This window comes from Emys orbicularis, chromosome 5, assembly GCF_028017835.1.
Source record: "Emys orbicularis isolate rEmyOrb1 chromosome 5, rEmyOrb1.hap1, whole genome shotgun sequence".
In the NCBI taxonomy this organism is placed as follows: Eukaryota; Metazoa; Chordata; order Testudines; family Emydidae; genus Emys; species Emys orbicularis.
This window is the reverse complement of record NC_088687.1, coordinates 122,494,947-122,512,647: the sequence shown is the minus strand read 5'-3', so window position 1 is coordinate 122,512,647 and position 17,701 is coordinate 122,494,947. Positions and strand designations below refer to the sequence as shown.

At 39.2% G+C, this 17,701-nt stretch overlaps 1 protein-coding gene across 1 annotated transcript in view; it reads right to left on the bottom strand.

Moving 5' to 3' along the window:
* SORCS2 (sortilin related VPS10 domain containing receptor 2) overlaps positions 1-17,701 on the bottom strand; it is an 813,167-nt gene that overhangs the window by 14,450 nt on the left and 781,016 nt on the right. The window contains exons 18-23 of the mRNA XM_065404758.1: positions 16,003-16,174; positions 11,918-12,104; positions 8,120-8,253; positions 5,831-5,954; positions 3,824-3,936; positions 1,858-1,983 (exon numbers count right to left, since the gene is read on the bottom strand). Coding sequence (XP_065260830.1) covers positions 1,858-1,983; positions 3,824-3,936; positions 5,831-5,954; positions 8,120-8,253; positions 11,918-12,104; positions 16,003-16,174 — 856 coding nt within the window. The remainder of the gene's footprint in view (positions 1-1,857; positions 1,984-3,823; positions 3,937-5,830; positions 5,955-8,119; positions 8,254-11,917; positions 12,105-16,002; positions 16,175-17,701) is intronic.

Here is a 17,701-nt window from a genome sequence, read left to right as displayed (position 1 = left end):
GGTGCACCATTAGCTCCAATAGCCATAAGTTAGCTCTCAGATGGGGACCTTTATCATACAAATTGTGCAATACTAAATTGCTTTCATTTCTCTCCAGTCCTGATATTAGGAATTTCTCCAAATCATTAGCAGCTCAGTGTAGCCCTTCATGTCTTTCCTCTTGGAGTATCTGGAAGGGTGGTTCAGATCTGACCATGTAAACGCGGAGGCAGCATTGAATGCAACTGATGATATTCTTCAAGCTGCCTGGAAGCAGACCACTAATAATAGCTGAGATTTGAAGGCAGCTAATCTGAATAAATGTAGGTAGTTTTTTTAAAAAAAGCAAACAAACAGCAGGACACAAGGGTCTGCCTTAATCTGTTGCTTTTAACTACTGAAGAAGTCCATTCCACATAAACTTGGAACAGAAAGATACACTTTCATTATAAATCAGCATCTCGTTCCTTAAAAGGAGCAAAGAAGTTAAGAGTTTCAAGTGATGACACCCACCTGGCTGCAAACCACAATTGGCATAGGGCTTTCTGAACTATCTATTAAAATACAGTGCTTCTGGAAATTAATTGTGACTTCAGTCTTCCAGAACTTCACATTCAGATGATAGGGGGAGACTAAGGATGTTTTTCTTGCATTAGGACCATTCTCAATCTTAATTTACCCAATTCTGAAAGTTAACAGTTAAGTTTAAAGTCTCCTGCTCGAATACTCAGAAGCCACATCAAAATACTTTGAGATTCACCTATTTAGGCAATTCCATGAACGAGGTCTTTTACCATGCTGCCAGGGAGCTTGGGCCTGCCTACCAGTAGACACACTCTGGCTAGATGGATATTGTGGCCTATTCTCTGAACCTTCTTATTTGTAACATATTGCCCTCCTGAACTAGTCTCTTTAAAACTAATGATTTCTTAAATGATAATTCCTTTTAACTGATAATGCTTGAAACTCAAAACTGGTGCAGAGCGGAGACATTCATTTTATGGAAAAAAAAGACAATGTCATAGATTATAAATTAGAGGTAGGGCCAGTGGACAAATTTTGATTTTCTACTGAACTAGGACCCCTTTCCACTGAGCAGATTTCGCTTGGACATGGGAGATGGGGGAAATCTCATATTTGAGCTTTGTCCTGTTGCATTTAAACTCTTTGCTCCTGTTGCCTCAGTACCCGAATAAGCTTCCTGACCATTAGGGCAGAAACCACCTGCTCTTCATGTAATAGGCCAAATCCTAAAGTCTTGAGTCAGTAGGATCTGAGGTCTAATGTATTTCTGAAGTCAGTGAGGAGGATTCCTCTCCTCTAATCAAAAATGTTAATGTTCTAAATAAGTGGTTTCCACAGTGGCTTGTACTCCTGATTAGAGACTTTTAATCTACTGGATCATTATAGACCAATATGTTATCACTTTAGTTGCTGATGTAACAGACAAATATTAGCCATCCCTGAGAAATATTTTGATACCATTTGGGGCTGGATTGTGCAAATGGCCACAGCTCAGAGTGCAAGCTGGTATAGAGACACTCTGTCCCTGGAGGAGCTTGGAGAGGAATATGTTCCCCACTACATGCCACCCCACATTATGGGCTGGACTAGAGGAGGAGGCAAGACCATGGCCTGCTCTCTTCCTGTTGCCTTTGGGTAGATTCCATCCCAGGGTGCACAGGGAAGGAGCAGGCACTGCACTCTACTAAAGACAAGGACCGCAATTGCTGCTAGCCCTTACGTAGGTCATGCCAAGAAGTAGGGTGGATGACATTTAGGTGTGTAAGGCCCAACAATGAAGCCAGTAGGAGTATTGTCACTGATTTCAATGGGATGAAGATTTGGCCCTAATCAGACACAGATTGTTCTGATTACCTTATCACTAGTTATACTTCTCTTCCGCTTTGGCTGGTTTGCTGGAAGCAGCACGAGCAAATCAGCAGTTGTGGGCAGACCAGGTTTCACCACTGTCACCAGTGTTTCTTCAGGGATATTAGTTTCCTGCAGAGACAAAGACATGCACAGATTTACAGGCCTGTACGCTAACTTTATACTGTCAGTATTATACAAAAAAAATTAATAAAATATATAGCTACTTTCACATATGGTTTTCTGGATCTGGTCTTTGGTGTTAAGATTTTTAATATGTAGAGAGAATTCTACGGAAGTCACTGGAAGCTAGAAAGCTGCACATAACCTTACATTAATTAGCAGAGATTTGAAAAGCTCTTTGAAAATTAGAAGTGTTATCACACATATCAAAGAGCTCTAATGGGTATCATGGGAAAGAGTGAACTGAAGCCTAAGTGGTTTGCAGGTTTACCACAACTGTGCAATGAGCATGTAATCTTCCAAGATAAAATTTTCAAAAAGCATCTAAGTGTCTTAGAAGTACAAGTTCCATTTTCAAAAGTGACTTAGACACTTAGGAGCCTAAGTCTCGTTGAAATTCAGTAGGACTTAGGCTTCTAAATGACACCATCACTTTTGAAAATGTTACCATTCGTCACAAATTCTTGTGTTGAGTGATATATATTAGGAAGGCTGTTGTGAGATTTTAATGAAAAACACTGGTCAAATCTCATAGTCCTTAGGTCAAAAAGTATCTGAAAATCCATATAATTGTATCTAACTTCTTGTATATGATTTATTAAAAGTTAAGATGTGAGCCAATTTGATTGGTGGGGGGGGGGGGGGGGGGAAGACACCCATCAGGCAGATGTACATTATGAAATGGGTAGAAGTTGATGTGTGATTAATGGAACTCACTCTATTTGGCATTTAGTAGGTGTTGGGGTTATAAACTGGGGTGAAACAGGTGTAAAATAGAATGTCAGAATCCTGATCTGGTTTATACTGGTGCAAATCCAGAGTAAGTTCACTGACTTCACTGGGGGCCCTTTGACAATATGGCTCTGTGTTTCCTTGGTGATAACTATTTCTATAAATATTTACCTCTGCAGTCATAACCTATTGATATGCTCCACGACAGAATTCAATATGCGCTTATCTCTGGCAGTGTGTGCACCTGAATATTATTGCTCAAGTGCTCCCTACCTTAACGGCATTACTCTTTATTCATGTTACAATGCTGTTATGTTGAAGCTTGACTTAAGTAATCCACAGGACAATTCAGGGTTCAAATGTGAGCCGTGCTTAATTTGTAATGAAAAACGTGCCAGGGCTCAAGCAAGTAGGTGCCGAGACTCAAGCAATTTTTTTAATGTTCATAACTGATGCGGCAAGCCCAGAGGTACTGGGGCTAAGAACTGCCAAGCCTAGAGGTCTGGGACTCAGCCCTAGCAAGCTCTAGCACAAATTAAGCACTGAATCTGAATCTAAGTCTTGTCCATACCTGCAATCTACATAAAGTGGCTGCAGCAAATTAATTCCTTACATCTTTTCTGTAATTTTTGGAGTTACACATGCAAAGCTGTAAATTATTATTTAAAAAAAAAAAAAAAAAAAAACAATCAAAGACTAAATGTTGTATATTATAGTACCCTTTGTGTAACCCCTAACTACATCACATTCATGTTACACTTTTTTCAGAAAGTCAACGTATTTGTTAATATTTCCACCTGGCCCCAAAATCCTTGAGAGGAGTATTTATTGTTAATTCCCAATTAGGCTGTGTTGGAAATAAATTGACAGTATTGCAATAATGTAATCTGTGGCCTGTATACACAAGTGACACTGGTCTCAAACTGCTTCTAAATGTCGCTCATGGGGATAGTTTTATTGTTCTGCCCTGCCTCGTTTTTTCTAAATGGGAAGGCATTAACTTAACCTTCAACTTTATGACTGGAGAAGGAGCAGTTTATGAGCAAACAGAGAGCACCTTTGCAAGAAGTCGTGTTACTACCAGGCCTATGTCTTCCCTCCACTCTGGTATGTTGGGGTTGTACATGTCCAGATGTTTAGTAAACTTTAGAGAAAGAACTTGAAAATGATCTGGAAACAGGAAAAGAAACATTTTTGAACAATTCAAAGAGAATTGGGGAAAAACAGTTTTGTAGAAAATAATACTCTGGAAAAAAGCTTTGTTAGCATTATTATTATTATTATTTGTATTTTTAGAAGCTCTTACAAGACTCATTTGCAGGCCAGGACCCCATTGTGCTAGGTGCTGTACAAAAACAGAATAAAAGACAGTTCCTGCCCCAAGGAGTTTACAATCTAAGTAGCATGGACCAATACTAGATTTTTGTATTTTCCCCACTTTCCCAGCATCTTATGTCTAAATATTTCTAGCCACCAATCAAAGGCAACATGGAAAACATTAAGTCAAGTTTCATATACTCCACTGATAAATTATCTTTCCAGTAATTTTTCATTAAGATATTACACCACACATAAAGCTGTGGTTTCTTTTGTTTTTAAATGGGCATGATTCTATGGACTTGATTCTTACTGAATCATAAACATCTGGTTCTTGCCCATTGCATTTTCCTTTTTTCATGCAAAATGAATACTTCTTTATGTTTTCTATAATCTAGCTGTGAAAATATGAACAGAAATGATATGGCAATGGCTAACTACTGCATTGTTTAAAAGAATAAATAAGCTACACTCCCAACATTTCTATGAATATAATCCAAAAATAACTGAAATACTAGAAATGGACAGTTTCTTAGTAAACAGGACTCTGTATTCTTTCCTTTCTCCTTACAGGCTCCTTGGAAGCATACCTGAAGAACCTAATGCAAAGCAGAGAAAGAGATCCTTTGGAATGCATGAATGATCCAAACGTGATCTCTTGGGCAGTTTAGACAGAATCATATTTTTATATTTATTTTTTCTAAGGATGTCTTTATTTTCCTCAACCCCAATGCCCCGTTGGTCTTTGACTCAAGATTTGCCAATACTAACAGCAGCTGCAGTAGTGAAAAGTAAGAAGCATGATAGGCTTACAAGCCATGCTAATGGGGTTATATTTTTAAAGCTTTCTAAAAAGCTGATGGATTTATAAATGGTATCACAGGCATTCATAAAATCCATTTGTTACAGGGCAAGAGGTTTACAAATGCTCTATTTAGCTTGAATCCTGGTGTTTACCATTATGTTATATTAAAAAGCATATTACAAGCAAAAAGTCTGTTTGGAATATTAGGACAATAGCTAAGTACCATTCTATGTGTCCCCAGGATATATGAAGCTTTTAGCTCTCCATAGTTGCAAACCTTAGCAAAGTAAGACTTATTAGATATCCCTGATACCCAGATTTGACAGCAGATATACAAGTTTAAATATTTCCTCTTCCTTCTTACATTTTTCATGGTACATCAGGCCTCGTCAGCACATTACACAGCACAGCAAAATACACTGATATACAATGCAGCACATTAGCAAAAGGGTCATTTAACATTCTTCAGCAGCTCTTTCTAATCCAAACTCCTCGAGAAATGCCCAAATCATTAAGCAAAAAGGCGTTATCACAACAGGCAAATTCTTTCAAGTTTTTTATGATAAAAGTATGTGCCCCACTGAACTTCTCTCCCCTCACATTATTCTTTCTGTAGTAAGATCAACAGAATGACTAAAAATATTATAAACACATATAAGTTCTATAGTATTCTACAGTTATGGCCCAAAATGCTGCTTTAAGACAACTGTTATCTGTAGTGCTTTGGAATAACATAGTAGCATTTTCTAGAATTCTTCCTTAGCCTCTCTCTGTTCATTTCAATGGAGTTTCATTACAGATCAGATTAGTGTATTGAGTTTAGAAGTTTAACATGGCATTGGATAAAATTTCACAATAGGATCTGGTCTCTAAGGGCAATTGTAAAGTACATACAAGTACATGCAATGAACAAAAAAATACGAGGGAGTAAAATTCTCTCACCAAAAACTCGGACAATCTTGGAATCCTGCAGCATGGAGTTCCCACAGGAGGCCTGCACTGTAACTCTCACCTCACCTGTCTCAGCAAATCTTGTCACCAAAAAACTGTCCAAAGTGAGAAGTGGCTAAAAATAAAGGAAAATTAAAAAAAGAATATTAGGAAGAATTACGGAAGAAATGTGTGTGAAGGACTAGTGATTGAAATATATTGGAAGGATCAAATAGATTGATTTTTTTCTGTGATTTTAATCAATGGTTAGCCAAGTCAGCGAATTCCAATTCTCTACCACCAGGTATGCTTGCCCTATGTTGGATACTTGAAAACTAAAGTAGTCCTTCATTCAGAAAATGCATATAAAATATACTTAAACAGTGTTCAAAATCTAATGTTTGACTTTGGAATTACAAAGTTAAGGGACACACATTTTTAAAGACTGAGCAAATCCTCCTTCTAATATAATTGAGAGACTATTAGGGTTTGATCCAAAGCCCACTGAAATGACTATAAAGACTCCCATTGACATCACTGGGCTCTGGGTCAGGCCCTCAGTGCATAGGTCTTTCCCCTCTACACACCTGAGTTCAGATTCTATAATCAGTTACAATTAAATTAATTTTGTGGCCTGATTTTAGTGCCCGATCCATACAGGTGCGCTATTGCACTTCTGCAATTCCCAAAGATGTCAAAAGGGACCTGAGGTGCTCTGTACCTTGCAGAATTAGGTGCTTAGTCCATATTTGTGCACATCACAGATCCACCACACAATATCACCTGATCTGCATTCTGGGCTCAAGAAAGACCCAAGACTAGAATAATGGACTGGTGCATGGTGCTTGTCTGAACTATTCCTCCCTCAAGCAGTAATCTTAGTCTCTCTCTTATGAGCATTACATTGCACTCATACATTTTAAAATAATTTTAAAAGATAATTAGCCCAAATGAACAGAAGAGAATAATCCTGTCCCAGTAGAAATATTTAGATTTTTAATGTTTTATGATCTATGTATCTAACCTATCTACCCATCTATGACCATAATTATAGTGTATGAGCACCTTTTTTGTCTTCGCCTTTTTAGACTTATATTCTTTACAGTTTGTTATAGAGGGATGAAGTTAACATCACAGAAACAGACTTAGTCAGAAATATATATTTCTGTGCAGTATTTCAATTCCCATCTCTGCTAATGATCACATAAATAGAAGCTCTCATAATTCACTGATGCCATAATCCCAAATGCATTACATCAGTTTCCTTAAAGGTGGAGAATTGCAACATAACTGTGACTCCACTAAAGGAAATGGTCTGGAGAAGTAGCCTGATTCTAAATGAGAAATTTCCATTTACACATAATTAGCAATAATGGACACCACAGAGGTTGTGCAAGATGAGGCCCTTGTCCTCTGAAGTTTGTTGACACTGTAATAAAGAAAAAGGAAACCTGATGCATATGTTATGGGACTGTCCAATGGTCAGGTGGACACAAGATTGAAAATGGTGCTTGATTTCAGCAATCAATCCTCAGCTGAGAATTATACCTTAGGTTATGTACCTACTACGCTGGGTTTAACTCCACCACCAAGCCTTTGGTTCTTGAAGGCTGCAATGATTATCAAGTGCGTGATTTTACAAAAATGGAGGAGTAGGTTTATGCCCAAAATAGAGCACTGGTATTTGAACCTGTCTGAGTAAGCAGCGAAAGAAAAAACAGCCTACTGACGTAGAGAGCAATAATATGAATTCAAAAAAATTGGACCCTGTTTCTGATACTTTTGGATAAAGAATTCTGAGATGGCTCAAATAATGCCAGACTTCTGTTATACTTGAGGTCTCCTCCTTCCCTTTCCTGCTTATTTCTTTGTGTCTTATTATTATTATAGTTACCACCACCCTAACATCTTATGTCTGGGTTATTGTCTGATTTTTCAACTTTGACAAACTATAAAGCTGTTTAAATTGCACAATTCTATTGGATATCCTGTGAAATGTGTGGAACTCTGTAACATATACAAACCACAAGTCATTTATATTTTTGTTTGTTTATGAAAATCAATAAAAAATGAATCACAAAAATAGCAATAATGGAAAAGGAACAATAGAGAAAGTTCATGATCACTTAATGGGGTTTAAATAACATCTAATAGATGGTTTAACAGACTGTTTGAAATAGAAGGTATTCTGCAAAATGTCATGTATACCAGGAGAGTATTTTCCTGAAAGGAATAGGCATTAGACATAATCCTTATTGAAGAGAGGCTGAAAAAAAATCTCCAATGAAATCTTGTGTGTACCTGAAGATTGTTTCCTATCCACCAGTAGAAGACTGTCAAGTTAGGGTTCTTGGGCAATACGATGGCTGTCAAATTCGCCTCCTGGTTTCTCCCAATGACTGGAACCACTTCTAGATGTAAAGCCTGCAGTGGAGCTGAATAGAGTTCCAAAAAGGCCATTAATCAAGAATCCATCAATTTATTGAATGCCTCTGGTTTTTCTCTTGTTCAGCATTCTGCAGCAGTCTCACCTGCACAGAACAAGGTCCTGAATTTATTTTTCTCCCTCCCTGTTTTCTGCATGCATCAATGAAAAGAGCTGAAGGTATGTTCTGGACATTTTAATTAAACGAAGGAGGTCACAAATAAAAATCCAGAGCAATGTGATTTATTGGTGCACCTGCATGACTCTTTCTTGTGCACGTCTAACATAGAAGACCATAAGTAAATTTAGCAACAGTTTAAAAAAAAAAAAAAAAAAAAAAAGACGGAAAAGGAAAGTAATCAAAGATAAAATTGATGGAAATTCTACCAGGCCTCTGATATTTTTAAGGCAAAATCTGAGAAGAACGATGCTGACTGTTCATTTTTGTTACAAAGTATCAGCAGTCAGGCTGCCACTGGACTCCACACTATTTTTTTTTTAGTCAGGCTAATATTCAGCAAAATATCCAATAAATACATACTTTAAAAAGCTGTCTGTTAGAAACTAATTGATTTGCAAATGTAAATGTATAACTTCTGTATATTAAACACGTGCTCTTAGAGAAAATTTGTTCCTTTCTGAAGTTTTACCTAGTGAGGCTATACTTTGCAGGCAGTGTACAAAAACGGCATCACTTAAAAATTTCTGTATTGGGGTCTTACTAGTGTCATTGTATTTTGGTCCATAAAAATGTTTACTAAAATAATATTATTGAAAGAAAATCTTTATAGGAGGCGTGAGTTATATTTGTTTCAGAAAAGCACTCAAAGCTTGGAGGCGTTTAACACTTATTTTTTTACTTATATTGCACCTTCCATTTCAGAAACCCAAAGTGCTTTACAAACATCAATTAAATTATATATAATGAATCCATCCTATCATTTCTCTCTGTACTCTAAACTTTTTTTTTTTTTGCTTTGGCAAAAATGGTAGAGCTGGCGCGGCAGGGGGTGCGTGCTCAAAATTTTTTTACTGGTTAGGGGCGCGCGATCAAAAAAGTTTGGAGACCACTGCTCTAAACATCTCTGTCATTTAGAGCCGTTAGCCTCAATCCAGACATCACTCTGAGCCTATCCGTACCCTCTTTGCACTAATTACATCATTGCCCGTTCACATCCAATTCACACTCACTGTGGGTATGCCTATGTTCCACAATTCCCTTTACTCTGGTCCAAGTACTTGCTTTTTCAAAGAACTGAGCCTTGCTCTAGCCCCTGGTACCAGCTGCAGCTTCTTATCCTCTGGATCAGAGAACCATAATTTTGGTACATCCTATATGAAAAGTTTCTTTAAAGATCTGGTGCATATCTGTCCTGCAATTTGGGACTTTTCCTATTCATGGGGCTTGAGTTTAGTATTGACAAGTTTCATGAACTCTGCCTTTACCCTTTGTCCCTCCAAACTGCATTCCTCCTGACTGTTACATCAGGTAAAAAGAATTTTGAGATATTGGTGTTTATGGCTTATTCTACTTTCATGATATTCCACGGGATAAGGTGTTTCTGAGCCCACAACCTAAATTACTCCAGAATTTCCAAATTCCATTTTAATTAGTCCTGGCCATCTTCCTCAAACCTCACAATTTACCAGGACTGCATAAATCAGATGTAAAGTATCTATTGACCCTGGACAAGACAAAATACTTTCATAAAACTCCAAGATTGTTTGTGGCATTGGGTAAAAGTCCAATGGGAATACGGAGCGGGATACGAGGGGGGGATGGGACTCAAAATCAGTTTAGAGATTATCCTAGTGGATCAGCCTTTGTACTCAATCCTAATCAAATTAGTGTTCCAATACCAGATTAGATATAGCATTCATTTTACGCTTGAGAAATACCTCCCCCTCTGCCATTTGTAAATCCACTACATGAAACTCCATTTACATCCTTCACTCATCTCCCGATATAGGAGCCAAATCAGAGGGACATTTTGGGAAGGCAATCCTTCAGCCCTCCTTCAGGGGGTTCTTACTGCTTGTCAGTCTCCCAAGAGTGGGGCAATTCTCAATGGAGAAAGGAAGGTTACTCAACTATCACAGCAGGCATATATTGCTTCTACAGACCGCACTCACCCACTCTCCTTCCCTGCTTCTGTTTATCAAATCTTTCAGCTTGGCATCTAAGCACCTGACAAATACTGAATTAAACCTGAGAACACTACGCTGTAAGGAAATGTTACTACCTCAATTTTTAAAAAAAATAGATAATGAAACTGAGGCACAGAGGTTATGGGCCTAATACTGCTCCCTTTGCTTTTAGTGGGAATTTTGCAATTAATCTGTATGGATGCAAGATAGGGCCCTAACCAATCACACAGCCAGTCAGGGCTGAGGAAGGAATAGAACCCAGTTCTCTTTACTCCCTGTCATTTGCATTAATTACTAGGCAATGCTGCATCTCAAAGACTCTGGTTAACGGAAGGGAAATATGGGTAGCTGGAGCTACTGTCCATTTCCTATCGACTTGCACTAAAAGGTCCAATCTCAGCAGAGGCTCCAATGTTTACTGCTTTCTATTTGGTTCCAGGATTCATGATGGAGGCCACCCATCCCACTCCCCAAAGCCTGAAGCTAGTACTTGGAGAACACAAGAGGAGTAACCTGCCTTTTTTGACGATATGATTTGTTTCTGGGATTCTATTTGACCTATCTAAGAACAGGAGAAGCAACCGCTCTTATGAGTTCTGAAAGGGGAGGAAAATGCAGTTCCAGTGGTGAGCTGCCTGCTTTATTTCAATTATGAATTGACTGAGGTACATTAAACCTCTGATGGAGCATGCTATTCCTGGTGCACTGCTGTTTCTTTTCTTTGAATTCTAGTTGATGGTTTTTATTTTGGTTTTAATTAAAAGAAAAATAAATGGTCTATTTCATGTGATACTGCACATTCTCACTGCAATATGCAGTTAAGTCAATATACACTGAAGCCAACATTTGAAACTTGGGTAGATAAACTTAGGCAACTAAATCTAGATTCAGGCACCTTAATTAATGATCTGATTTTCAGAAGTAAGGAGCACCTACTGCTCCCACTGATCTGAGACTTCTGAAAATCAGGGAAGAGAAGACATCGTCTCCACACCTTTGAATATCAGGTCACTTCGGTATCTGAATATGTATTTAGGTGGCTAAATTTAACCACCCAAGATTGAAAATGGTACCTGAAACCATAGAGGAAATTACTGTCAAAGCTGGGATTAAAACTCAGATACCCCTACTCCTGCCTTAGATGCTCCAGCTATCTAATCACTAGACCATGTAACAGAGGGGTAGCTGGGTTAGTCTGAATCTGTAAAAAGCAACAGAGGGTCCTGTGGCACCTTTTTCTGTTAGTCTTAAAGGTGCCACAGGACCCTCTGTTGCTTTTCACTAGACCATGTTTCCCTTTAAAGTCAAGTCTCCCTTTGATTTGGTAATACTCTCCCCCATTTACAATTATCCACATTAACCATGTGCAGCAGGTGCACTACTGCATGAGCAAATTCAAAGCAATTTATTTTGGTGATAATATCTTTAATATAATTTCTTCTGGAAATCACTGCCCCATAGCTATCATCAAGTTGTTGTGAAGCTGCAAAAGTGAAACCAGAGAAAAACAAAACAGCACAACTTACAATTAACTTGAACAAATACCACTGCCTCCTCATGCCCGGCAACATTCTCCGCCCTGACTGAGACACGGTAAATCCCAGGGTTCTCATAACGGTGCCGAATGGGTTCCCCTGTCATTGTGAGGTTCACGTATATTGCCTTAAAGCCATCTCCAAGGTCCACCTGGTACTTGGTATTTAGAATATCTCCCTAGCAGAAGAAATAGATCAGAGATGTTTTGAATACCCAAGATTCAAAGAAACAGGACACATTATTATTACTTATTTGTATGTGGTAGTGCCTAGAAGCCCCAGCCATGGACCAAGGCCCCATTGTTCTAAGTGTTATACAATCACAGAACAGAAAGACGATCCCTGCTCCAAACAGCTTAGGACAAGTGGTGGTGGTAGTGGTGGTGGTGGTGGTGGTGGTGTGTATTAATATTCCCTTATCTGTAACACAGATCTAGTTTAATGAGGATAAAATATTCCAGATTAGTCAACAGGTTGTAACTGCATTATGCTACACTGACTATGCCTCTGGATATGACCAACATGACTGTGCAGAGCAATCCCAATCTATAAGTATTCTTTGACCTTATCTAGGACTCTTAAGCCCTGTCCACTGTGCTAGCGAAAACCCAGTTGACTAAGCTTAGTGCATAGCGTAGCGTTAGCATCAGGGGCGGCTCAAGGCACCAGCGCACCAAGCGCATGCCTGGGGTGGCAAGCCACGGGGGGCGACCTGCCAGTCGCTGTGGGGGCGGCAGTCAAGGAGCCTTTGGCAGCATGCCTGCGGGAGGTCTGCCGGTCCCACGACTTCAGCGGCAATTCGGCGGCGGGTACGCCGAAGGCACGGGACCGGCAGACCTCCTGCAGGCATGTCGCCGAAAGCCGCCTGTCTGCTGTGCTTGGGGCAGCAAAATACATAGAGCCGCCCCTGGTTAGCATAGTATAGTTACCACAGTATTACTATTGCTAGCATAGCATTTATACCACCTTAGCCATCTGCTATAATTTATTATTCATTGTAGCTCTGCAGAGTGTTCATGAAAATGACACTGTCTTTCTAAAGTCAGGCCTAAAGTATTAGGATGATAAAGATTGTCCTCAATGTGCAACTTCATTAAAACAAAAAACATAACTGTTTATGACTTTACATTGTCACTAGGCTACACACTATGGATATTCATGACAGTGAGTATAGAACTCAGATTCTCCCATCTGGACAGAGCCACATGACTGGAGCTAAAGGAGACTCTCCATTAGCAGTTAGCAGTACATTGCCTCGGACCCGCATTGTAACAGTTCTGATTGCATCCAGGAAAGGCAGTCGTGCAGCTACTCACCTGACAGTGCATTACAATCATTATATGACTAGAAAAGGATTTCAGCCAATCACAGCATTCAAAAATCAGATGTTTATTGCCTCTCAAATGACCCTGAAATCTTTATATGTTCAGTTCCATTATTCCATTTCCACACAGGCCACACTCTGAAAAAGTCATACTTCAAAACCTCATCCCAAAACACGATGTTAACAGAAGATCAAAGGAGGCAACAGCAGACAAGAACTTTCAGATCTTTGCGTTACAAAGGAAAGGAAAACATTTTTTTTAAGTGCTGCTGTTTGGATGAATTTTCTTCTGTCTTGTCAGATAAAAGGAAAAAATGTTCACAAGGTGAGAGAATGCTCACAGTAAAGATCCTGCATAGTTCTCAAATGCCTCAACTCCAGAATGCATCACCCACAAAAGGAGTTTATGGCCTTGTATACTCCTCTGCTGTGAACATTTCCTTCAAAACACCATTTTCTTTGGATACAGATGGATGGAATTTAGTGGAGGAGACAATACCATATTAAAGTTTAAAGCAAAGGAGATTCCTCGGCTGTGTGCTTGTAAGTGCAATTCATTTAGGTGACACTAAAGTGCAAATACTGTTTGTTTGCTTTCTTATGCTAGCAAAGCACCTACATACTATCTCCAGGGGGTACAGGAGTAAGGTTTTATGTTGTGAACCAGATCTGAGTTTTAATGAATGTTTTGTGCTCACAATGCCCTTCCCACTATAATACTATTTAAGGATCTTGATGTTTTCAAAGCACCGATTTCATTCTACAAAATAGGAAGCTAATAATGGTTTGATAACAAAAGAGGAACACAGGAAAAATACAGCTAAATTCAATGGAACCTGGACACCTCTACATAGTTCTTCTGCGAATAGTGGATTTTCTTGACATTGTTTATTCATGCATTTTGTGGACTGAGCAAGCAGAGCTTGGGACAGCTTATTTTCTTCTTCTTGTTATTAATATTATTACTATTTATAAACTCAGTAATGTATCACCCAGACAAACACAGGTGTGAGCCAAAGCCCCTTGCTCCTGTGAAACTAAGAACAGGCATTCATATACAGCAATAAACTAATATTGTGTGACAGATAGATATAATACTACATCTCTTTGGTGTTAGTGGATCTATCCCTTAAGCTCACTAATTGTCAGAAGACCTAATTGGTCCCTTGTGCAAAACTTGCCTTTCTGTTTCTAATTAATGTTATGGACTTATTGATTCTCAGCTATAGGGGGCAGCAAATTGTTAGGTTTCTTGTAAAGGAGAGACTTATAGTTCAGAGTATTATGCATAGCTATCACTAAGAGAGAGAGAGAGAGAGAATACCATTTGTGACGTTTGAGCATCTTTGCATGTCCTAGGTGTTCTACCAGTTGACAGAGAAACACATTCAAGTCTCAGAATTCCTACTCTGGCAAAAATCATGTTTTTAGATGCCCCATCACAATTAACAGAAATGATAAATCACTGAGCTCTCAGATTATAGTCAAGTGCTGTTTCTTTACTAATAATGAAATGGTGACAGACAGAGAATTAGGAAAAGAAATGGAGATATATCTGACCTTACCATAGCTAAACTTAGAGCCAGATTCTGCCACATATTAAGTAGTAACTTACTCTGCAAGTATTCCCATTGGCTTCTGCAGGAATGAATCAGTGTCCATGGTTGTACCATGCAGGCCTGCTGAAATGCATGAATTTCCTTCAGACTCTTTGAAATCAATGGGATTAGTGTCAAAGTAAAGTAGTACTCAACCTGAGAAAGTATGGCAGAATCTGTCACTTAATGAGTAAGTGTTAAGAACCACAGACATACAGATCAGACTGTTCCATCCTACAGATCAGACTGTTATAGTCTGGTCATGCCTTTAAGATGTTGCCTCTTTTAGGCAACACAGGGAAACCTGTCAATAAGGACTATAGATAGTAGATGTCATTATCCGTTACTACCTGGTGATTTTATTTTATGTTTTACCTGATTACCAAGAAGATGTGATTCACTTTTTTAATAGGTGAGACCAAAAGAGCTCAGGGCCAGATTTTGAAATGCTCAGTACCCACAATTGGGGCCAGATGGTCAAAAAAGAGATAGGAGCTCCTATTTTAGGCACTGAAATAAAGTCCAGATTTTCAAAACTGCCACTAGCAGCTTCCACTGTAACACTGTGGGTGCTGTACCCTTTTGAAAATCTGGGACATGATGGCTAATCCCCATCTGTGGGCAGGAATGAATCTGGGACACAGGTTGTATCAACAGCCTTGATGAAATGCATGAATTTACTTCAGGCTCTTTGGCTTCATCATCCCCCCAGGTCTTTACTGAGGCTGAACATTTATCTGTATTAATGTTGTCTGTACTCTGTTTTCCACATGATTTTAAGTACAATTTCTTTACATCTCACTTGACTCTGCTCTAACACTGAAACTGGAATATTCAAAGCAAATCAAGGGAGCTGGCGCTTAACTCACTTAAGCTAAGATTTTCAAAGTTGCTGATATCTTTAAGGAACAGTGGAGAAAAACGCTGTTGAGGGGATGAACCCAGTTTCTTAGATGGAGTTGTCATTTGTGTAGTTCACTGAATACTTCCATTTGGTTAAATGGATGGAGAAATAGCAACAGAAAGGTTTGTGCACTGGTTTCTAAGCCATGGGCTAACCCCTGTTCACCCAGCCAGAGAGGAGAGAAATGATTGCCTAGAAATAACTTCTAAACCAGCGTTGACATTTTTAAGAGGCTGAAGTTCTTCATTACCTGCTCTTGTGTGACTACAAAGGTGACATCTTCTCCAGGTTTAACAGCTAGGCTCTCTCCTTTGATGCTGATCTGCAGTCTTTTGGGAGCAATCAGTGGACACATATGCTGGGCTAGATTCTGCTGCAAGTCAACACCACCTTCACATACATTAGACACCACTTTCCTGTACCTGCATAAAACAATAAGCAGTGAGCACACAGGACTGGAGAATAACAGGTGGGTGCCATTGGGGGCACTGCAGGACAGTATAACAATGGCTACCACATGGTAATTGACTTCTCAGTGGGTTTGGTCAATGTCCCAAAGATCAGATGGAAATCAGATCAAACAGGTTCTGCATTACTGAGGAGCTAATTCCAGTGCTGATGAACTATTCTATGCCTGCGGGGCTCTTAAAACACTTTAAAATACAAAATTTGCATAACAGAATAAAAAAATAAAGCCTGACAAAGATTGGCTGAGGGTTAACAAGGAAGCACTCAGGATTATGCTGCAATTGTGCAAGAATCAGTTTTATTCAGGTTTGTTATTTTTAACCATTCTTTTTAACACAATTGACGTTTCATTCTTCTGAGTTCAAACATGCTATAATACAGCGGCCATTCACTACCTAAAACAAAACAAAAATGGATTTTCACAGATAAAGCAAATACTAGCAAACTGATTTTCTTGCCTGATATGACATTTCAACATTTGGTCCCAATCTATGCAGCTGAGAAAGATGATGTTATTGCCAGCTGCAACTTATTCTCAGCATAGACATCATACCACATTGTAGTGTATGTTCTGTGCTCTATTGTTTACAGTTCGGTAAAGCTTTCCTTTGATTCTCAGTTCCCCATAGGATTAGGAAAAGAATCCATTCTCTGCAGAATTCTTTGCCCCTGAGGACACGAGGGGACGAAGAAGGAGCATGAGAAGCTGAGTGAGGATATATACTTATTCCTAAAACTGTAAATTATTTGAATCAGAGGGTAAATTACTCCAAAATAAAATTAAAGGATTAAAATTAAAGGGTCACTGTCAACTTGAAAGTCATAGCCGAAAAATGTGTAGCTACTATTGTTATAAACAGCTCCTAAGATTATCAGAAAAGAGTTTAGAGAAAAATATCTCTCTCTCTTTCCGATTGTTTATTTGGGGCCTTTGAGGACTGTTCTCTACATGGTGAGTTGCACCCCTCATGCGCTGCTCTGTGGGGAGCACATTCACATGCTCTAGCTCAGGCTCTGCAAGAAGTTGGTTACTAGTAATAGTAGCAGGAACCCTGAAACTGAAAAGACACCAATTAAGGGTGCATACAGGAGACAAATGGGAAGCGGTGCATTGTTGCTGACAGTGATTTTTCACTAGTCTCTTGATGTTTGCTGCTTTCTTGAAAGCATCAGCTCCTGGAAGCATGTGATTACCTGAGGATCTGAGCTTTCATAGGTTTTCAAAAAAGTATGTTTCTAACTCTCATCATTGTGAAGAAAAGCAGGAAAATGTGACCCCACTAGCAGGTTTCACTCAAGGCCAGCAGCCCCAGCAGGCAGGCCGTGGCTTGACATTCCTTGCACCTTGTAGTGGGGTTTCCACTCTGAGGCCAGCCCATCAATTCCCTGGTGCTCCAGGTTTCTCCTGGACCAACTGGGGGGCTCAGGGGAAGGGAAACGTTGGGGGCCCATGCCATCTCTCTCCACTGGTCCCAGCCCAG